Source organism: Ovis aries, chromosome 19 (genome assembly GCF_016772045.2).
Source record: "Ovis aries strain OAR_USU_Benz2616 breed Rambouillet chromosome 19, ARS-UI_Ramb_v3.0, whole genome shotgun sequence".
In the NCBI taxonomy this organism is placed as follows: Eukaryota; Metazoa; Chordata; class Mammalia; order Artiodactyla; family Bovidae; genus Ovis; species Ovis aries.
In genome coordinates this window covers 56,266,646-56,289,328 of record NC_056072.1, presented here as the reverse complement: position 1 = coordinate 56,289,328, position 22,683 = coordinate 56,266,646, and the positions used below count along the sequence as shown (strand labels likewise).

The 22,683-nt window shown below is 51.0% G+C and overlaps 1 protein-coding gene across 2 annotated transcripts; it reads right to left on the bottom strand.

Annotated features, from left to right (window-relative positions):
* Window positions 1–890: 890 nt before the first annotated feature.
* On the bottom strand, window positions 891–22,182 carry EFCAB12 (EF-hand calcium binding domain 12). 2 transcript variants are annotated; one of them, XM_042236410.2, is made up of 9 exons: window positions 21,966–22,182; window positions 17,428–17,879; window positions 15,050–15,232; window positions 13,040–13,196; window positions 12,496–12,692; window positions 11,408–11,621; window positions 4,102–4,264; window positions 2,426–2,485; window positions 891–1,408 (listed from the first exon to the last, which is right to left on the bottom strand). In XM_042236410.2, the coding sequence occupies exons 1-9, from the start codon at window positions 22,012–22,014 to the stop codon at window positions 1,153–1,155; spliced, it is 1,731 nt and encodes a 576-aa protein (XP_042092344.1). In that variant the 5' UTR covers window positions 22,015–22,182; the 3' UTR covers window positions 891–1,152. The 2 variants fall into 2 exon arrangements, with proteins under 2 accessions (XP_042092344.1, XP_042092343.1); XM_042236409.2 differs by adding an exon at window positions 20,261–20,357 and having other exon boundaries at window positions 891–4,264.
* Between the last annotated feature and the right edge of the window lie 501 nt (window positions 22,183–22,683).

Here is a 22,683-nt window from a genome sequence, read left to right as displayed (position 1 = left end):
TGGAGATTTCACACACACACACACACACACACACACACAAATCCACACTTCTAACCATAAGGCTAGTCTAGGCTGTCTGGTTATTCATTGTTCTTGGTTTGTTGACTTTTAGCTTTTGTTTTTAACATTAATGTGAAAATCAGATTTCAAGAGAAAAGAAAGCGGCCTCTGATTCCAAGACCCGAACACAATACGGATGTCTTGTCATCAGCGATCTTGGTAGTTACACAGCCAGATGGAGACAGAAGCTGAGATGGATTGATTGTGTTGTTGACTGCGTGATGGGTGAGAAGGGAAGGGAGTGTTGACAACTCCTTGGTGAGAGTTTGACTGTGGAGGGGGAGTGTGAGGAGACCCGGAGAAGTGAGATAGGAGTTGTGAAGGGAATGTCTTGTCCAAAATCACATCTCTGGCGGCACCACACCTCAGGAATCCTGTTTGTCGTGCGGCCAAAGGAGTCAGCTGGGATGCCCAGCATGGAGGCACTGAGCTAACAGCAGCCCACAGGGTGTGTGTCGTGATGGAAAAGGTCTTGACAGGGTCAGATGGGTGAGTCAGGCGAAGGGCTCACAAACCAGAGAATATGCTTGCAGTTGCAAAAGGCCCAAGAGTTTTGGAAGTAGTGACCCAAAGGGCTCTGTCTTGGGAGGGATGAGGGACATACTTATTTTATTTCAAGAGGAGGGCACAGGGGTACCCATACTACCTGCTGCTTCCTGCTGGGCACTGAGGTCCGGGATGAGAGGCTGGAGAGGTCATGCCAGCACCCCCATCAACACCCCAGGAAATGTGCCTGCTGTTTTCCCCAGACCCTGGACCCCAGCTTTCCAACACCCCTCTGGCCACAGCTCCTGAATCTGGAAATTACATCAGCTGAATCACAGGTGAAATGAGGAAAACTCCAACCCAGTTTTATTTCAACAGGACAGAGGTCAGGAGAGGGAGACACTCAAAAACCACGTCTTTCCCTGGACACACCCACCCTCTGAGACATTGGACGCTTTGTCTGGTGACAGCTGGCCCAGGCCTTCCCACTGAAATGACTTCTCTTGCCTGGCTCTTTGACACCCTCCCTGCGTCTATGGCTCTGGGCTGCTAGCTGCATTGGTGCCTGGCCCCAGGATGGCTAGGTCTGGCGACACCTGGGCCACTCTAGTTGATGTGGTAGATCTTGTGGGCATCATAATAGGCGTAGGTCACGTAATTCACGTCCTTAATGGGCCACCAGCGGTCGGGGTGGTAGGTGGCCGGGTAGACGTGGGGCCGCTGTTGGACACAGCTGAAGATGGCCAGGCTCCGGTCCACAGTCACAGTGGGCAGGTAGAGCCGCAGCTTGTCCAGGAGGTGACCCGGCCAGAAGAAGTTGGGATGGGTTAGCTGTGGACCGCTGGGCTTCTTCTTCAGCTTCCTGGGGAAGGAGAAGACAGAGACAGTCGTCATGGAGACGGGGCAGCTGGGGCTGCACCTTCCCCAGCGGAGGTGCAGCTCTGTGCTGAGCACTCTAGTACTCTGTTGTCCTGTCTGCCTTGCCAGCGAGGACCCGGAGGCCTAGAGGGGCGAAGTCATTTCCCCAAGGCCACACAGCTGGCAAGTGGCGGGGGCGGGCTTGACTGCCAGTCGGCTGCCTCTAAATCCAGACTCTTAACGTGCACACCACCTGTTCTGTAGAGGCATTGTCACGTGCTGTTCAGAGGGCAGCCGCTGGAGTCAGCACACCTGGGTCCAAATCTCTGCTCCACCACTTAATAGATCCGTGACTTGGAGCAAGGTAGTCAGCCTTCCTGTACGGCAGTTTCCTCTTCTGTGAAATGGGAATGCTAAGAGTAACTTCATCCAGCCATCTCATCCTCTGTCGTCCCCTTCTCCTCTGACTCGATGGACGTGAGTCTGAGTGAACTCCAGGAGTTGGTGATGGACAGGAAGGCCTGGCGTGCTGCGATTCATGGGGTTGCAGAGTTGGACACGACTGAGCGACTGAACTGAACTGAACTGAAGAGTAACTTCATAGGGTTGTGGAGAGGATTTACATGAATTAACAAGTGGAGAGCAGTGTCTGCCTGGCACTCTAGTGTGTGCATGCGTGCTAAGTCTCTTCAGTCATGTCTGACTCTCTGCGACCCCATGGACTGTAGCCTGCCAGGCTCCTCTGTCCATGGGATTCTCTGGGCAGGAATCCTGGGGTTGGTTGCCATGCCCTTTTGCAGATCTTCCCGACCCAGGGATCGAAGGCCCCTGCACTGCAGGTGGATTCTTTACTGCTGAGCCACCAGGGAAGCCCCTGGCACACTTAAGGGTCGCTTTACAGATCCTCAGCTCCTGGGCACTGATTCCCGGATGCTGGGTCCCATGTACCCTGCAGTACTCGAGTCCTGGGTCCCTTCCTCTCACCTGCCCCCCCTCCCAGAGGTAGATGATCACTACAGACCTGGTGAATTCCTCAAATTCCTTAAAAGTGATTTTCTTGATTTTCCTTGGCATTTTCCTGGTGGAGGAGAGAGAGAGGGGTATCCTGTCAGGAGATAGGAAATCCAGGTCAGTGGGGCCTCAGGGAGTAAGTAGGTCAGGGTGACGGGGGCCCACCTCTGAGTCCAGACCAGAGCCCTGGAAAGAGAACTGCTGCTCCCTGGGCGGGGCCCTGACTCTGTCCGCCATGCTCCAGTGGAACACTCAGTGGACTGGAGTCTCTAGACCTCTGGGCCCCTATTGGGGAGGCAGACAGGATGGCAGCCCTGCGCTCCTAGCCTGGCTGGTTGGGCGACCTGGGACAAGTCAGTCCCCTTGTGGGGGCCTCGGGTTTCTCGTTCCCCAGCATGGAGACCTCTCAAGCTATTACGAGACATGCTTAGTCATCTGAATGCTTTTTGCGCCCTCAACTCCCATTTGCCCTCCAGAGCTGAATCCCGCCTTGAGGACAAGGGTGGTAAAAGCTAACGCCCCAAACCTGGGGCCTGGTAGACATCACTTAATCACCACAGCACTCTTTCCCAGCAAGCCTGCATCTGGCCTTGGAATCTTTGATAAGGCATGCTGAGTAGCCAATGAAACCAGTCCACCCCGGCCCTGGGGGATCGCTATCCTTTATAACTGGGGCCTGTCAGAGCAGGACAGAAGTCACTTTCTCAGTTTTTTGAGGTTCATGGCTCAGGAATTGGTGGCAGCCACGCAGGGGATCACCAGGGGATCAGAGAGGACTCTGTAGGTGACCAACTGCCCAGCTCACCCTCAGTTCTTCCCCGCCACGACTGTGGTCAGCTCCACCTGCAGGCGAAGCCCACTCCTACACTCAAGAATGGCCTTAAGGGATAGGCTATGACAATCAGTGCTCAGATGCTAAGGGTCCTCACCATGTGTGTGATAGAGCTGTTAGGCCCATTTTACAGATGAACATGCTGAGGTTCAGTGAGTGAGGTAACTGTCCATTTGACCTCTGGTCTGTGCTCCACTGCTTTCCCACCCCGCTGTCTGGCCAGACCACCCAAGCAGGCATCTGGCTGCGACGGATGGTGTGGGCAGGTCCTCAGCCCCTCCCCTGTCACGGTGTCTGGTCAGCTGCCCCTTCTCCCCTCCCTCCCTCCACTCTGCAGTCCCCACCAAAGCTGGCTGGTAGCCTGCTCACAGCTCACCTCCCGACAAAGGAGGACATTCTCTTAGAGCGGCCTTGGGCTGATCTGAGGGTCGGGGGAGGCCCCAGGGCAGAGTTCTTTTCTCCGGGCAGGGGTGTGCAAGCCCACCTTTTGCTAGAGAAGGCAGAGAAGGGGTTGCCACCACTGTCCTTGGCGGGGGCCCTACACCCAGCCTATGATTCGTGAAGAGGCCTCCCCGGTTTCTCTAAGAAGTCCTTCTTTTTAACTTTTTCCAGAGACCTTAAGGTCGCGTAGGATGTAGTCAGGAAGGCAGCTGCGTTGGGGTGAGGCAAGGAGTCTCGGGAGGCTCGTGCCAGGGGAACACACAGCCAGTCCGTGGGCATCAGGTGGGCTGGACATGCCGGGTAAGGACACAGACACCAGCCCGTGACCCCTCCATAACTGCCCACCACCCCCCTAGCCATGGGGCATCAGTGGGCAGGAGTGCAGGGCAGGGGAGGAGGGGCTGACACTCAGCTTGTCAGGCTTCTTCTGAGCCACAAGCTCAGGAACGCCCTGGGGCTGGAGCAGGGCCAGGTTCGCACTGAAGGGCTTGAAGTCTGAGTAGTAGCCTCCTGGCTGTCGGATCGGGCGCATCTGGTCCTTCTGGAAAATGATCTTGTCCCCCGGGTACATCAGGGCTGTGAGCAGGAGGAGAAACACAGCCTCTCAGCCCGAGATCCCTCCCCAACCTCAGCCTTTGGGGCCGAGGGGGGCTATTTTTAAAAACAAATTCACATTCTTGTTTGAAAAGATTTTTCTTATATACATTTTTTTTTACTTTATTTATTTACTTTTTTTTTTCATCTCCAGTGGCACATGGGATCATAGTTCCCCAACCAGAGATCGAACCCACAGTTCCCTGTACGGAAAGCTTGGAGGCTTAACATTAAGCATCCATGGAAGTCCCTTTACTTTTTATTTTTAAATGATGGTAGGTTCACAGCAAGTTGCAAGAAATAGCTCAGCGAGTCCCCAAGCCCTTCTCCAGCACGATACCCCCCAATCAAGGGTGGTGAGTGCGTCCTGGCAGCACGCTGTTGGGAAGTGGGGCTGGTTTGAGGCCTGGGCGCAGGTAGGAGGAAGCGTGGCCCCACACCCTGCTCTGCAGGGGTGGCCTGGTCTGGAGTCCCTGAAGGAGGGAGGGAGGCCTCACCCAAAATGTCACTGGAATAACTTAGACTCGGTGGACGGTGGGTTCTCTCGTGCAGAAGAAGCTCTCCTGCAACTACTGAGCAGAGCTCGCCCTGGCATCTCATCTTCTGGATACAGTGATGGAGGTTTACTCTCCAGGTTAATAATTTTTTTTAAGGTTTTTTTTTGTTTGTTTTTTTAGTTGGTGAATCAACTACAGTTTATTACTTAGAATGCCCCCTCCTTATCTGGCCAATACAAATTTATTTCTTTATTTACATTATCTATTTTGGCTGAGAGGCTTGGGGGAGCTTAGTTCTCCAACCAGGGATGGAACCCATGCCCCTTGCTTTGGAAGCTCAGCGTCTTAACAACTGGACCGCCAGGGAAGTCCAACACTTTTTTTTTTAATTGATATTTATTTATTTGGTTGCACCAGGTCTTAGTTGCCATGGAATTTCAATCTTTAGTTGCAGCATCTGGGATCTAGTTCCCCGACTAAGGGTCGAACTCAGGCCGCTTGCAGTGGGAGCATGGAGTCTTTGCCACTGGACCACCAGGGAGGTCCCACGTTTTTAATGTCTATTTGGGTAGAGGGCAGGGATTGCACAGGTGAGCAGGGAGAGCAGGGAAGTGGGAGATGGGCAACATCATCATTTTTAAACGGTTTACATGATTTTTAAACTACATTTTTTAACGTATATACACATAGGACTTTAAAAATGACTTATAGAGCTAATCCATGTGAATAGCAAATAAATAATAAAAAGAGATTTGTGAAAGGACAGTCGTTAAATATTATTGGTGGTCAACTCTGGCTGGGGGATTTTGTTTTGTTTTCGAAACTGTAAATGAGCAAGATTTATCTATAAAATTAGGGGGAGCAGAACAATAAAGCTATATTCAGCAGGGAGGGGAAATGCCTCGATGTTCTAGAAGTCTGGCCCATGAGCTTGAGGCCTGGGGTCTGAGCCCACCAAGCTCTAACCTCCAGGCACAGACCTGGAAGTGCTGGGGTTTGTGCTTCTGGTCTCTGTCTTAAGGACAGGCAACAGACAGTGGCCAGGACAGTGGTCAGAGATGGACTCGCGTCTTTCCCACTTTGGACCAGTCAGAAGCAAAAGGAAGCATACCCACAGATGCTCCGATGTGCCCATGGATCCTGCAGACAGGTGAAGCTCAGCTGTGTGCGGGCCCAGGAGCCAGCAAAAGCCGGTGGTGGGGAAAATCGCTAAAGCCTCGATCCTCTCTGGTGGGGACGGACCAGCCGGCACGTCCGGGGCCGACACCTCGGCTGCAGGAGCGGTCATGTGCCTGGGAATGCTGCCTGCATTTTAAAACACCTGCAGCCTCACCGTGCGCCAAGCCTAGGTGATCTGGGAGCATGAGGCTCCCCGAGGAAGGAGGGAGGAAGGATGATTTCGTGAAAAGTCAGGGTCGAGAGCTGAGGGGTCACCTGCCGTATCTCTGCCCTCCCGGTCCAGATGGCAGCAAGCGTCTGCTCAGGCGAGGGGTGTGCAGCTTGTGTGGGAGACAGTGACCATTTAGGCTGGTTGGCCTGTGTTCCTGAAGGCCCTTGGCCACTTCCTCCTGTATAGACCTTTTATGGCCTGACTTGTATCCCCCAAAATTCACATATTGAAGCCCTGACCCCTAGAATTTGTATTTGGAGATGAGGCCTTTCAAGAGGTCATAAAGCTAAAATGAAGCCACTGAGGAAAGCCTGCATCCAGTCTGACTGGTGTCCTTAAGCAGAGGAAATCTGAATACAGAGAAACAGCAGGGGCGCATGTGTGCATGGAAACGACTCGTGTGAATAGACAGCCAGACGGTGACTATCTGGAGGCCATGGAGAGTGATCTCAGAGGACATGAACCCTGCCAGCACCTTGATCTTGGACTTTCCAGCCTCCAGAATGGCGAGAAAATACCCTTCTGCTGTGTAAGCCCCCAGTCTGTGGTGTTTTGTTACAGCAGTTTCACCAAACTAATATAAGACCCAAGGTCCTCTACACTGAGTGTTTGTTTCCCCTCCCAGAGGAAAAAAATGGAAACAACCAACTGTGACTGTTAACTCTTGTTCTCAGGGAAGTCACGGCACCCTCTATCTGTCCCTTTCTCAGAAAACCACAGCCTAGAACGGCCACAGCTCCTTGCTGCGAGGTTCCTACAGGAAAACCTCTGCCCTCCAGTGCAGCAGTGACCGGCCCATTAAACATGTACTTCATAAATGTGGGATGCCAGCATCATTACATGGTCATCGGGCCTATGGGGCCGCTCCTCTGTCCCATGTCTCAGAAGCACGCAGTCCACCCAGGACTGGAGGGTTCAGATCTGCTTGGATACATGAAAACACAGCTCTTGCCCCAAGCAGAGGGCAGGACTAGTGCGAGAGCTCAGGGTTGAGACCTGTGGGCTGAGCAGAAGGCGAAGGGCTTCCACAGAACCCGTGCAGTCTTCTCTCCGTGTGGCAGAAGCACCAAGAAACAGGCCTGGCTGAGACGAGTGTGTTTGGAACACTCCATGTTTCATCGTGGTTACCTCTCCCAGCCAGGCTTCCTGTCCAAAATCACTTACTCTAATAAGCAAACTAATTCATACTTAGGAATAACAAAATAGTTTCCCTTTATCATGCAATCACAATTCCCAAGGACAAAAGCATATTTGTAAAAAAATATATTAGACGTAAATATTAAATGAAACAATGTATTGTCCGCAAGGCTCATTCTTCAACCATCTTTTCCCCGATCTTACAACAGTTTTATCTGCTTAAGGAAATGGCTCTTATTGTCAGTAAATATGAATACCAAATATTAATGCTATAACTACATTATTTCATTTTAACAACTGCCTTTTGAGGTCTTCAAGTTCCTTTTTTTAGGAAACATCACACGCACAGATACACGCCCTTATTCAGTTCAGTTCAGTCGCTCAGTCGTGTCCAACTCTTTGCGACCCCATGAATCACAGCACGCCAGGCTTCCCTGTCCATCACCATCTCCCGGAGTTCACTCAGACTCACATCCATCGAGTCCGTGATGCCATCCAGCCATCTCATCCTGGGTCGTCCCCTTCTCCTCCTGCCCCCAATCTCTCCCAGCATCAGAGTCTTTTCCAGTGAGTCAACTCTTCATATGAGGTGGCCAAAGTATTGGAGCTTCAGCTTTAGCATCATTCCTTCCAAAGAAATCCCAGGGTTGATCTCCTTCAGAATGGACTGGTTGGATCTCCTTGCAGTCCAAGGGACTCTCAAGAGTCTTCTCCAACAGCACAGTTCAAACGCATCAATTCTTCGGCGCTCAGCCTTCTTCACAGTCCAACTCTCACATCCATACATGACCACTGGAAAAACCATAGCCTTGACTAGGTGGACCTTAGTCGGCAAAGTAATGTCTCTGCTTTTAAATATACTATCTAGGTTGGTCATAACTTTTCTTCCAAGGAGTAAGCGTCTTTTAATTTCATGGCTTCAGTCACCATCTGCAGTGATTTTGGAGCCCCCCCCCCAAATGTCTGAAACTGCTTCCACTGTTTCCCCATCTATTTCCCATGAAGTGATGGGACCAGATGCCATGATCTTCGTTTTCTGAATGTTGAACTTTAAGCCAAGTTCACTCTCCTCTTTCACTTTCATCAAGAGGCTTTTAGCTCCTCTTCACTTTCTGCCGTAAGGGTGGTGTCATCTGCATATCTGAGGTTATTAATATTTCTCCCGGCAGTCTTGATTCCAGCTTGTGTTTCTTCCAGTCCAGTGTTTCTCATGATGTACTCTGCCTAAAAGTTAAATAAGCAGGGTGACAATATACAGCCTTGACGTACTCCTTTTCCTATTTGGAACCAGTTTGTTGTTCCATGTCCAATTCTAACTGTTGCTTCCTGACCTGCATACAGATTTCTCAAAAGGCAGGTTAGGTGGTCTGGTATTCCCATCTCTTTCAGAATTTTCCACAGTTTATTGTGATCCACACAGTCAAAGGGTTTGGCATAGTCAATAAAGCCGAGATAGATGTTTTTCTGAACTCTTGCCTTTTCCATGATCCAGCGGATGTTGGCAATTTGATCTCTGGTTCCTCTGCCTTTTCTAAAACCAGCTTGAACATCAGGGAGTTCACGGTTCACGTATTGCTGAAGCCTGGCTTGGAGAATTTTGAGCATTACTTTACTAGCATGTGAGATGAGTGCAATTGTGCGATAGTTTGAGCATTCTTTGGCATTGCCTTTCTTTGGAACTGGAATGAAAACTGACCTTTTCCAGTCCTGTGGCCACTGCTGAGTTTTCCAAACTTGCTGGCATATTGAGTGCAGCACTTTCACAGCATCATCTTTCAGGATTTGAAACAGCTCCACTGGAATTCCATCACCTCCACTAGCTTTGTTCATAGTGATGCTTTCTAAGGCCCAGTTGACTTCGAATTCCAAGATGTCTGGCTCTAGATTAGTGATCACATCATCATGATTATCTGGGTCGTGAAGATCTTTTTGTACAGTTCTTCCATGTATTCTTGCCACCTCTTCTTAATATCTTCTGCTTCTGTTAGGTCCAGACCATTTCTGTCCTTTCTCGAGCCCATCTTTGCATGAAATGTTCCCTTGGTATCTCTAATTTTCTTGAAGAGATCTCTAGTCTTTCCCATTCTGTTGTTTTCCTCTGTTTCTTTGCATTGATCGCTGAAGAAGGCTTTCTTATCTCTTCTTGCTATTCTTTGGAACTCTGCATTCAGATGCTTATATCTTTCCTTTTCTCCTTTGGTTTTCACCTCTCGTCTTTTCACAGCTATTTGTAAGGCCTCCCCAGACAGCCATTTTGCTTTTTTGCATTTCTTTTCCATGGGGATGGTCTTGATCCCTGTCTCCTGTACAATGTCACGAACCTCATTCCATAGTTCATCAGGCACTCTATCCATCAGATCTAGACCCTTAAATCTATTTCTCACTTCCACTGTGTAATCATAAGGGATTTGATTTAGGTCATACCTGAATGGTCTAGCGGTTTTCCCTACTTTCTTCAATTTAAGTCTGAATTTGGCAATAAGGACTTCATGATCTGAGCCACAGTCAGCTCCTGGTCTTGTTTTTGTTGACTGTATAGAGCTTCTCCATCTTTGGCTGCAAAGAATATAATCAATCTGATTTCGGTGTTGACCATCTGGTGATGTCCATGTGTAGAGTCTTCTCTTGTGTTTTTGGAAGAGGGTGTTTGCTATGACCAGTGCATTCTCTTGGCAAAACTCTATTAGTCTTTGCCCTGCTTCATTCCGCATTCCAAGGCCAAATTTGCCTGTTACTCCAGGAGTTTCTTGACTTCCTACTTTTGCATTCCAGTCCCCTATAATGAAGAGGACATCTTTTTTGGGTGTTAGTTCTAAAAGATCTTGTAGGTCTTCATAAAACCGTTCAACTTCAGTTTCTTCAGTGTTACTGGTTGGAGCATAGACTTGGATAACTGTGATATTGAATGGTTTACCTTGGAGATGAACAGAGATCATTCTGTCGTTTTTGAGATTGCATCCAGGTACTGCATTTCGGACTCTTTTGTTGACCATGATAGTTACTCCATTTCTTCTGAGGGATTCCTGCCCACAGTAGTAGATACAATGGTCATCTGAGTTAAATTCACCCATTCCAGTCCATTTTAGTTCGCTGATTCCTAGAATGTCGACGTTCACCCTTGCCATCTCTTGTTTGACCACTTCCAATTTGCCTGGATTCATGGACCTGACATTCCAGGTTCCTATGCAATATTGCTCTTTACAGCACCGGATCTTGCTTCTATCACCAGTCCCATCCACAACTGGGTACTGTTTTTGCCTTGGCTCCATCCCTTCATTCTTTCTGGAGTTATTTCTCCACTGATCTCCAGTAGCATATTGGGCACCTACTGACCTGGGGAGTTCCTCTTTTGGTATCGTATCATTTTGCCTTTTCATACTGTTCATGGGGTTCTCAAGGCAAGAATACTGAAGTGGCTTGCCGTTCCCTTCTCCAGTGGACCACATTCTGTCACTCCCTTATAACACCAATGGATTTCCCACATCGACACGACAGTCGGTGCTCACTCAGGACTGTTCCTCCTGGCCCATTTCTGGCTCCCTCACCTGGAACTCCAGTCCTGGTGCTCCCTTCGCTAGGCTGGGGAACCTGGACTATGGAGCAGAGTGTGGGCTCTGCAGGGATGTAAAATCCCCTCTCACAGGGAACCAGGGGACCTCCCTGGTGGCGCAGGGGACGGTTATCTGCCTGCCAGTGCAGGGGACAGAGGGTTTGATCTCTGGTCTGGGAGGATCCCACGTGCTGCGGAGCATCTAAGCCCATGCGCTTCAGCTGCTGAGCCTGTGCCCGAGAGCCCGTGCTTCATAATGGGAGAAATCACCGCCATGAGAAGCCCGTGCACCAACGCTAGAGGGCAGTCCCCGCTCCCCACACCTAGAGAAAAAGACCACGTGGCAACGAAGACCAAGCACAGCCCCAAATAAATAAAGGTGAACCCGGTGGGGCTGTTCTTCCCCCCGCCCCACCCCTTTCTCCCCAGCGTCTCCGCGGTGTGGTTGGGTGCTCGTCGGCTGGGGAAGGAGAAGCCTCAGGTGGCTGCCACCCTGGCCCACGGCTCGGGGCCACCCTTGGCACCTTCCCAGGGGACCCCGAGGCCCGTACCTCTCATGAGGGTGTCCTCGGTCAGCGGGAGGCCGTGGGCCTCGCAGACCTTCCAGCACTGCAGGTAGACCAGGAAGGTGTCCACGCGGGACCTGTTGAGGATACCCTCCATCTCCCCGTGGACGGTGGTCGGCAGGCAGTGCTCGTCAAAGTGCTTGTCCCCGCTGCGCACCAGGCGGCACTGCTCCGTGTACTGGATGGAGGGGAGGGCCAGCTGTGGGCAGAGGAGGCGGGCACTCACTCCTTCTCGCCTCCCTTCCGGCCCAAGGCAGACGTGGAGCCCCCGCCACCTCTCCCGGGGCCCCGTGAGTGCAGCTGTTGATGTCAGCCACTCCGGAGGAAAAATCACCCGTGGTCAAAGTGACCCCTGCATAACCTGTGAATGGTCCAGGCACAAGGTTCTGTGTGCACAGCTCCTTACACAGAAGTGCACACACGACTGTATACACATACAGAAGGTTCCTTGTGTGTGTGCTAAGTTGCATCAGTCGTGTCCAACTCTGCAACCACATGGACTGTAGCCCACCAGGCTCCTCTGTCCATGGGATTCTCCAGGCAAGAATTCTGGAGTGAGCTGCCATTTCTGTTTTCCAGGGGATCTTCCTGACTCAGGGATTGAACCTGGGTCTCCTGCATTTCAGGCAGATTCCTTACCAACTGAGCCACCAGGGAAGCACCTAGAACAGTGCCTGACGCATCACAGGCTCTCAATAAATATTTATCTGGTAAATTAATTTATACAATCAGTTCTTCCTTCCTTCACTCAACATGTGTTCTTGAAGTGCCTGCTCAGTGCCAGGCCCCAGGCCAGGTTCTTGGATTCCAGCTGTGACGAACATGCAGTCCTGGTCTCAGGAGTCAGTCATGATTCAACAGTTGGAGGAAGGGTTCTCGGGACTTTCAGAAACATCATATCAACTCATCTTATCAGAAACCTTGGGAGGCAGGTGTTGTTCACACACAGAGAAGAGGGAGCGAGGAAGCGGGGACCCCCAGAGCTCCCCCGGCCAGAAGGTGGGGCACGTGGGGCAGGCGGGCCCAGCTTGCCCGGTCCCCCAGCCCCGTCCCTCCCCCGTAGGCAGGGGCACCTTGTTCTGCCGCTTCCTCTCTCGGTAGCGCTTGCCCACATCTTCCATCTCCTCCAGTGTCATGGGCCGCGCCTCCATCTCCGTGTCAACCACGGGCACCGTCAGCAGGTCCATCTTGGGAGCCTCTGGGGGTACATTCGCCTTCTGCTTCAGGGATGGACTCTGTGCGGAGCCGCTGTCCTTGAACGATCTGGAATCTAGGGGCGGAGGGAAGAGGCAGAGGAAGGAGGAGCTGAGAGGGTGCCCGGCCACAGAGCCCATCGGGCAGCGCCAGTGTCGCCGAGCGGGAGCCTTGAAAGTGTCCCTTCTTCCGGCTCCTCTGTGGCCTTCTCCTCCCTCTCCTGCACCCGGCCCCAGCCTTCCTGTTTCCGTTCCCATCCTCCAGCATCCTGCTTTTCCAGGCCTGCTTCAGTCCTCTGCGGCCCTGGGCAGAAGTGAGATCCTGGCCCTGCCGCCTTCTAGATTTGAGACTGTGGCCAGGTGGCCAGCCTCTCTGAGCGTCAGCTTCCTCCCTGCATGGGGAGGGGCGGAGGCGGATACTTACCCTCTGTTGCAGTGGTCAAGGTGCTTTGCTGCTGAGCCAAAGACCACTGCTTGTAGGTGCTGGCCAGGTTATCCATCGTGATGTTGTTGTGCTTCCCCAGAGAGCTGAGGTAGATCACAATATCCTCCACCTCCTGGTTTTTCAGAGGGACTCTGATCTGAGGAGACAAGAGAAGCCCCCAGGCGTGCAGCCTGGTTCCAGATGTCCTGCTAGGATGGCCAAGGCCTTGCCAGCCTGGCCCCTCCTCCCCGTCGTGTTTCATCCTCAGCCGCTCCCAGCTCACATCCAGGGTCCCTGTGAAGGAGCTCAGAGCCTCTCCCTGGGGCCCTGCACATTTCTCACCCTCTGCCTTGACTCAGGCGTTTCCCACTTTCTACCTGAACACCTCCCATCCCTCCTTCCAAACCCCAGTCCAGACATGTCCCCATCTTTGCAGAGGCTGTTACTTCTCCCTGTGGCCTCCCTGCCCACTCCCATTCCAATCTCAGCCTTCCAGTGCCAGACTGGAAGGAGGATCTCACATCCGTCATCCTTGTCTGTGAGGGACACAGAAGCCTCCCTTAACTGAAGTAAAATAGAGTCGGAAATCTAATGCCCAGGACTATTTTAAGGGTGGCGGGCAAACTTTGGAGAAATACGAAACTTGCCAGCAATACTGAATATTCAAGAAAAAACAGTGTGAAAGGAAGTGTATCTTTGCCAGCTTCTTTACACTGTAGATGTTATTCTCTGAGCTTTACTTAAAGATGATCAGAACTCACCTGGTGCTAAAGGATTTAGTGTTTGAACTTTTTGGTGATGTTGAATTAAGGACCCTTTATTTTTTGTTTTAACAGCTTTGAAATGTTGTTTAGATAGCTACATGGCATAAAATGAAAGCGTGAAACTGCTGGTGATTTAAGACTGAAAAAAGTGTAGCATTCCCCTTCTTTCCTAAAGTTTTTTTTTAAAGGTATCATGTATTCAAAATATGTAAAAGTTTAAGTCACCCAGACCAGGAGTCAGCAGACTTTTTCTAGAAAGGGCCAGATGGTAAGTATTTTAGGCTCTGGGAGCCATGTGGGTCTCTGTCATCACTACTCAGCTCTGCCCTCCTGGCATGAGAGCAGCCATGATGATGCATAGAGAAATGTGTATGGCTGTGTTCCAATAAAACTTTATTGACAAAACATCAGGAGACCAGTTGGATTCGACTCCTGGGGCAGAGTTAGCAGAGCTCTGCTAGACGGACAGGACTTTCTGTGATGATGGGAAGGTGCTGCGTCTGAGGGGTCCGGCAGCAGAGCAGCTGCTGAGCACTCCAACTGTGGCCGCTGTGTCTGAGGAACTGGAGTTCTAGTTTTATTTATTTATAGTTAAATTGAATTTTTGAATAACCCGTCAAGGTGTGGTCTGAGCACCCACACCATGGGCATTGCTGGGAGCTTGTTAGCGTGCAGCATCCTGAGGGGGCTACCCTGGTGGTCCAGCTGTTAGGACTCCCTGCTTCCATTGCTGGGGGCCCAGGTTTGATCCCCGGTCGGGGAACTAAGATCCCATAAGCTGCGTGGTGCCTCTCCCCATCAAAAAAAAAGAAGGCAGTATCTTGGGACCCCCACACAGAGGTTCTGGGACAGAAGCTGCGTTTTAACAATACCCCTATGTGAGTCACATGCTAGTGATGGTTCCAGAAGTTCAAGAAGGTTCTAAAGGCAGGACTGAAGATCCAGCTCTCTCTGTGCTCAGTTCTGGGGTCTCACTGGCAAGACAGTGATTCCCTAAGCAGCAGGCTGGTTACAAGGCTGGCTCTACAGACTTCCCCCTCAGGTAGGGCCTTTCAAGGTCAGACTGGGGCAAGGTGGCTTTAGGGGTCTGATGGGGGCCTCAGGTTAAGCCACATATTCCAATCCAGCTTTACAAGTAATATGGGGGATAGTCAGAGCAGAACCTGGGGATAGCGCTGCAGGGCTGTGGAGGTACATGGGCACCCCCACCCCACCTCAAGCCAGCAGGGGCGGGGGAGGCGCTTACTGCCTTGAGAGCCACGATGAACTCCTCCCTGGAGATCTGGTGCTCGCCCTGATCCACCTTGTGAAACAGCTCCAGGATCTTGATCTTGCGGTAGTGCAGGTGGGCGTACAAGGTCGACAGGGCGGGGGGTTTGGGCAGTCGGAGCTGGGGCACCTGCCGGCGGGAGGGTCGCTGGCTTTTCTTCTGAAAGAGGCAAGAGAGGGGGTAGAGGGGAGCGTTCAGGAGACACCATGGAGCTGGGTCCCCAGATTTAGAAACGGGAAAGAGAGAGGCCGAGCCACGCCACCCAGATGGCAGGGTGGAGGGCAAAGGGCGTGGGCTTCCGGCAGGCACGTCCTGCCATGGGAGGACTGGGCCGCTTGGCTTCTCTGAGCCTCCGACTTCTCATCAGGCACAAGAGGTTTGGACAAAATGAGAACTAGAATTTCATTCTTATCCCCATCTCTCTTGTCAGACCAGTCACAATCATAATCCCACTGGGCTCTCAGTGCATCAAAATATGAGCCCCTGCCTGAAGCCGCCTGGGGCCTCTGCTGCCCCCACTCCCCAGCCTCTGGCCCCGGGTCTCCCGCCTGGAATACCACTCCCTTCTCTGTCAGAATCCTACTGCCCCTCCCTTGCAGGTGAACGGGAATATAGTCAGCCCTCCATGTCCGTGGACTCTGCATCCATGGATTTAAAAACTCCAGAAAGTTCCAAAAAGTAAAGCTTGAATTTGCCATGGCGGTCAACTATTTATGTCATACTTAACATGGTATGTATAACTGTTCACATAACCTTTACATTATATTAGGTATTCTAAGTCTTCTAGAGATGATTCAAATGTAAGGGAGGATGCTCGTGGGTTATATGCAAATACTCTGCCCTTTTATATGAGGGTCTTGAGCATCTTCAGATGTTGGTATCCCTGGGGTGCCCCCCAACAGATAGCAGGGTAAGCTACTTAGAAATAGTGTTCCTTTAGTGTGGTGGAACACTTGACAGTTTACAAAAGGCCTTTCTATTCCCTAGCTTATAGCTCCTCAGCGGCCTGGAGGCAACTGCAGAGTCATTAATCTCTGTGTCTGCCTCCCCCACTAACATGTGAACCCCCTGGGAGCAAGACCACATCTTACTCAGCTACATTCCACACCTCCTATGCTTGTAATCAACAAAGCCCCCAGCCCTGTGCAAGCAGGCAGTAATGGTTTGCTGAATGGAAATGAAGGATGCCATGAATTCGATATTAAGTATTAGCTTCCCTTTGGGAAGCTTCCCTTCCCAAATGAAGAAACAGGCTCAGAGAGGTGAAGTGACTTGCCCAGGGTCACACAGCAAGTAAGCAGTGGATTTCTAACCCAAGTCCTGTGCTTATACCTAGAGGCTGTGCTGCTGGTAGGAAAGGGTGTGTGAGAACCACGAAAGTTGGGTTTTGACTATGATTACACCAAGGACTGACTCTGAAGTTTGGGGGCTAACCCAAATGAAACCGGTAATTCTGCAATAATAATAAAAATGACAGACATTGAATGAGGGCTCACTATACGCTCAGCATGTCTCAGGCACCTTATGTATATTAATCCATTTGGATGTTGCAGCAACCGTGGGAAGCAGGCACAATGGTTCTCCCCATTTCACAGTTGAGGAAACTGAGGCCCAGGTCATATGGCTAGGAAGTAGCAGAGCTGGGTTTAAACCCAAGTTATCTGACCTCTTATGCCGGCTTTACCTGAACTGGGAGAATTTTCAAGTGTCTGTGTTGGATGCATTTGGCAGATGAGGGCTCTGGCTACTGACTGCCAGTTACTATCTCTCTGGGCTTGGACAATGCATGGCCTCACTGAGCTTGTCTTCATATTTATAGAGGGAACAATATGTATAATATACACAAATTCATATACAAATGTTGTAAAAGATTTTCTTAGAAAAGATTTATAAGATTTTCTCCCAATCTCACAACTGTGATTTTCACAATAGCCCTGTAAACACTGGCGGGGTGTGTGTGTATGTGTGTGTGCGCGCTCAGTTGCATCTTACTCTTTGCGACCCCACAGACTGTAGCCCGTCGGGCTCCTCTGTCCATGGGATTCTCCAGGCAAGAATACGGGAGTGGGGTGCCCTTCCCTTCTCCAGAGAATCTTCCTGACTCAGGGGTGGAACCCGGGCCTCCTGCATTGCAGGCAGGCGGATTCTTTACTGTCTGAGCCACCATGGAAGCCCAACAAGAGGTCACAAGTACACCTCCTTTTCAGGACTTCTGTCCCAGGACTCCCCTGGACTGGGAGCGGGGACGGTGGGGGTTAGGGTGAAAGATCCCCACCCTTCCTAATCTGAGGGAATGAGTGACAGCAAGCCCCGAACACCTAGAGTATCCGCTCCTGGAAAACGGGGCTGCTCACCGTGGTGTCCCTGTTCATGGCCAGCTGGCTCGGCAGCCGAGCCACAGGCTGCTCCTTGTGGATGTCACGTAGGACCTTGGCCTCGGACAGCGTGAGGCTGGCCTTGTTCTGCAGCCACCTCTCAATGTTGCCGAACGATTCCAGGTCCTTCCTCATCTTCAGCCTCTGTCTGAGCCACGCCCTTGGGTCCTCTGGCTGTTTTTGGGTGTCCCCGACTTCCGGGGCTTTGGGGCTGGGGGTGGGCTCCGGGGGAGTCTGGGGTTGGGGCGTGGGACAGATGGGCCTCGGAGCCGCCTCCTGCGGCAGGATGATGACCCGCCGGCGGCTCCTGGGCAGGTGGAAGTCCTCCTGCTTGAATTGCTTGAAGCAGTGGGCAATGACCGCTTCAGGGTTGAACACCGGCTCCTTGCTGGCATTTTCATCATCCAACAGGGACTTAGACTGGTAGAACCCTTGGGGGAAGAGGGTTAGAAGGTGAGTTCCTATCAGGATGAGGACCAAAGGAGTCAGGAAGGAGAAATGCTTCAGCACCGGGCTGTGTGTCAGGGCGCCTGGCTTCCAGGCCTGACTTCATTGTTGCCTTGAGATGATGGTGAAAATATTTACATCTAACGTGACTGAGCACTCCCTGCAGCAGGCACTGTGCTAAGAGATTTCCGTGCTTTCTCATGGAACCCGATTTAGGTTCTAATCTTACTCCACTAGACTCTGCCTGCACCTTACTCATTGGCAATCAGAATGATCGTTTTAAAGTGCCATTCTGATGGTCTGAACATCTGAGGCAGCCCAGTGCTGTAACGAGCAGAGGATTTTCAGCCAGAGTGCTCTCACCTGAGTCCTAGCCCAGCTGCTTATGGGCAGCATGATCTCTTATTCTTTCTGGGTCTCAATCTCTTCATTTGTAAAATGGGGATAATGATGGTACCTGCCTTACTGTGTGGTAGAGATGCTTAGAATCTGGTCGTTTATTCATAATGCTCAAGCGTCCTCAGTCATGTCCAACTCTTTGTGATCCCCCGGCCCTCCATGGACTGTCACCTGCCGGGCTCCTCTGTCCATGGGATTTCCCAGGCAAAAATACTGGAGCGGGTTGCCATTTGCTCCTCCATGGGGTCTTCCTGATCCAGGGATTGAACTCAAGTCTCCTACACTGGCAGGCAAATTATTTATTGCTGAGCCACCAGAGAAGCAGTTGGTTGATGTTTATCTTTTCCAGTACACTGTGAACCAGGATCTCATCTCTCTTGTTCCCTGCTGGAGTCCCAGCACCTCCACAGTGCAAACATAAACTGGGAGCTCAGTAGATATTTGGTTGTTTTTGCTTAGTCACTCAGGCATGTCCAACTCTTTGTGACCCCATGGACTGCAGCACGCCAGGCTTCCCTGTCCTTCACCATCTCCTGGAGCTTGCTCAAACTCATGTCCATTGAGTCGGTGATGCCATCCAACCATCTCATCCTCTGTGTCCCCTTCTCCTCTTGCCTTCAATCTTTCCCAGTACCAGGGTCTTTTCCAGTGAGTCAACTCTTTGCATCAGGTGGCCAAATTATTGGAGCTTCAGCCTCAGCATCAGTCCCTCCAATGGATATTTGGGGTTCATTTCCTTTAGGACAGACTGGTTTGATCTCCCTACAGTCCAAGGGACTCTCAAGAGTCCCTTTTCCAATGCCACAGGTCAAAAGCACCAATTCTTCAGTGCTAAGCCTTCTTTATGGTCTAGCTCTCACATCCATACACGACTACTGGAAAAACCATAGCTTTGGCTAGATGGAACTTTGTTGGCAAAGTAACATCTCTGCTTTTTAATGTGCTGTCTAGGTTGGTCATAACTTTTCTTCCAAGAAGCAAGCATCTTTTAATTTCATGGCTGCATTCACCACCTGCAGTGATTTTGGAGCCTCCCAGAATAAAGTCTGTCACCTGTTTCTACTGTTTCCCCATCTATTTGCCATGAAGTGATGGGACCAGATGCCGTGATCTCAGTTTTCTGAATGTTGAGTTTTAAGCCATCTTTTTCACTCTCCTCTTTCACCTTCATCAGAAGGCTCTTTAGTTCACTTTGGTAAGTGAGTGATTTACAAGTGGATGGACCTAAAAGGTTTGGCACCATGATTATACCCATTTTACAGATTAAGACACTGAGCTCAGAGAGGCCAGAGAACACACAGTTGATTAGTAGCAGAGGTGGGACATGAACTTTGGCTTGCCTGGCCCCAGAGCTCAGCTCTTAGCCATTTCTTGATATTACCCCAGGCTGTGACCTAATCCCACTGAGTCTCAATTCTTTTACTAAAATGATATAAACTCTGCTGTAGCAACCTTCCAAAACTGTTATGAAGAGCAAATGAATAACAGGTGTGGGAATGTTCTAAAATTCAGAAGGAACAGAACATTATTATAAAAAAATCTTAAAAAAAAATCTTGTCACCTGCTACATCATTTTCCTGCTACAATGAAAACTCTCCTGCTTAAAACCTTTCTGTTACTCCCAGCTGCCTCCAGGATAAAGTGCAATCTCCTTAACGTGGCCCTACCTGTCACACTGCCCCTGCCAACCCCCCTAAATCTGTCCAGTGCCGCCTCCTCATCCCTGCTTCCTCATCCTGGATTGGTTCCCAAGCTAACCTGACTGTGGTTCCAAGGTATCCCCTTCTGCCCCTGCCTCCCTTTCTGTCTTTGGAATGCACTTTCCTCTCCCCTGCTCACTTGGTCACTCCCTACTTGGCCTCAGAGGCTCAGCTCAGGCATCACCTGTCCCCAGATTCATCCCAACCCCTCCCTCCTGCCCTCTGGGTCCCAGAGCCCCCAAGCTTAGCCCTCTCATAGCATTTACCATATTTTTCTTGATGCCGATACTTTTTCCCAACAGCCTGTGAGTCTCCCAACGGTAAGAACTGTGTCTTACTTCCTGTGTATCCCTGGTACCCAGCCTGGCACAAAGTGAACAGTCAGTACAGTTGTTAAGTCTCTTTACAATGCACATGTGTTCCTTTCATAGTCAGAAAATAATTAGACTATGTATACATTAATGTGGACAGAAGTAAGCACTTCTCAACAACCCATGTATTATTTCTTTGACGACAAGATGCTGGGTTCGACTGAGAATGTAGTCATTCATCCAACCAGCATTTATTGAGAACTACCCAGGGCTTTTTACAACTCTCTCCCTGAATTCCATCCTACCTCTCTGACTATTTATTCTTGGGCCTCTGTTTCCTATCCACTACTAAAAAGTCAGTGGCTTCCAGGTTTACACTTGGGTGCTCTTGTTGTTTTTTTTTCAAACAGTCTCCTCCACTCTCATTTCTGTGGCCCTCCATATGCAGAGGACTCTCATATCAATATGACTTGGAATTAGCTCTGACTCTATATACAGTGAGAAGGAAATGACAACCTACTCCAGTGTTCTTGCCGGGAGAATCCCATGGACAGAGGAACCTGGTGGGTTTCAGTCCATAGTGTTGCAGAGTTGGACACGACTGAAGGGATTTACCGTTCTACTTACAGTAGCTCCCAAAGCACAACTTGTATGGCTGACAAAGAACTCAGACTCAAGCAAGACTGAGCTTATCTCCACATCCCTGTCTACTCTTCCGGGAGGTTCCTTATCTCTATAGAAAGCACCTTCATCTGCCAGGTCAGCCCGGCTACCACCCTGAGTGTCATCCTTGATTGCCCTTCCCAAGTTCTCTATCTAATCAGCCCCAAGTCCCTGAAGTCCCCTCTCACCTGGCGCCTTTCCCTAGCCTCCCGGATTCTATGGCCGGGGCATTTGGGAGAGCTCCCCACTCCCAACATTCCGAGCCTGCCAATTCATTTCTGCATTTGCTGATGCTCCCAATCTGATCCCGTTATTCTCAGTAGCTTCTCCATCTCCTGGCTCCCAAGATCTCTCTGGATCTTATTCCTTCTGACCCCTCTCACCACTCATCTCCAGCAGCACTTAAACTCTGAGCAGTTGGAAGGCCTTTCCTCCTCCTCCTGGCTTGGAGGACTCCTTGTAAACTCTCTTCCAGGACCGTGGAAGCATTCCCCGTCTCCCCCGCCTCCTCTGCGGTTAGCAGATCTCTTACTCCTGGGTGTCACCCTTGGACCCAGCATTCATCCCTTCTTCTGGGATTATCCATGTATCTGTCATTCACCTCTAAAGTTGTGGTGCTGACCAAGGACAGCAGGCTACCGTGCAAAGTTTGAAGACTGAAGTTCTTTTCCATGCTGCTTCTCCAGTACTGAATGAACTAAAGTCTGATGAGGAAGTAGGGACAGTCCAGAGGGCCTGGACACCTTTCCCGGGGACATGGGTTGGACCTCTGGTTCCAAACCAAGGCGACTCGGCCGGGTCCTCCAGCCCTGGCCGGAAATCTGAGAAACACACATGACCTGCCCCCGACTCCCTGGCAACCCCGCACCCAGAGAGGGGACGGCACAATGGGATACCAGTCCCTGTCCTAGCCCTCACCCCGCTTGCACCCGTCCACTTGGGGGTCGAGGGCTTCCTGGAGGTGGTGTCGATTCCCGGGAACTTAGGGTGAGCTTACGGAGCAGCGTCCGGAACGCAGCCTCATACTCTTCATTAGAGTCGTCCATGGTCCCGGCGCTGAGAGCCGGCGCTGAAGAGCGCGTGTGAATGTGTGTGCGTGAATGTGTGTGTGTGTGTGTGTGTGTGTGCTTGCGCGGGAATATGGGGTATCTGAAAAGCAGTAGTAACCAACTTTGCAAGAGACGCGAGACCTGCGGAGCTTGGACTCAACTGTTGCCAGGACTACGGACGCCCCGCGCTGATTGGCTGGGCTCCACCACGTGGCAGGAGGCCCGCCCGGAGAAGACTCGCCAGACCCTGAGATCGGGAGACAGCCTGGCTCCCTGCAAGGGTCCTGGGAGGGGCCGGGAGCAAATGGTAGCCTCTGGCTCCGCAAACAAACAAACAAAACCCCATTGGATTTCTTAGATTGGCCCGTTGCCCCTCAATCTGGAGTAATAAATCCCTGGTTTCCCCCTAAACCGTAGGGACTTCAGCAGGTCTCCCGTTTAGAGGGCGTTTAGAACACGCCCTCCCTCCTCCAGGTAGACCCCTAGTGAATCCTGCACGAATAGAGGCAGTGTTTTTGGTATGCTTGGTCCCCGAAATACACGATGCCATGCTTTGGAGTGATAGAACCTGAGAAACATTGGGTTGGCCAAAAGGTCGCTTGGAATTTTCCATATGATCTGAAGAAGCCCGAAGGAACTTTTTGGCCAATCCAAAATGTGACCTGT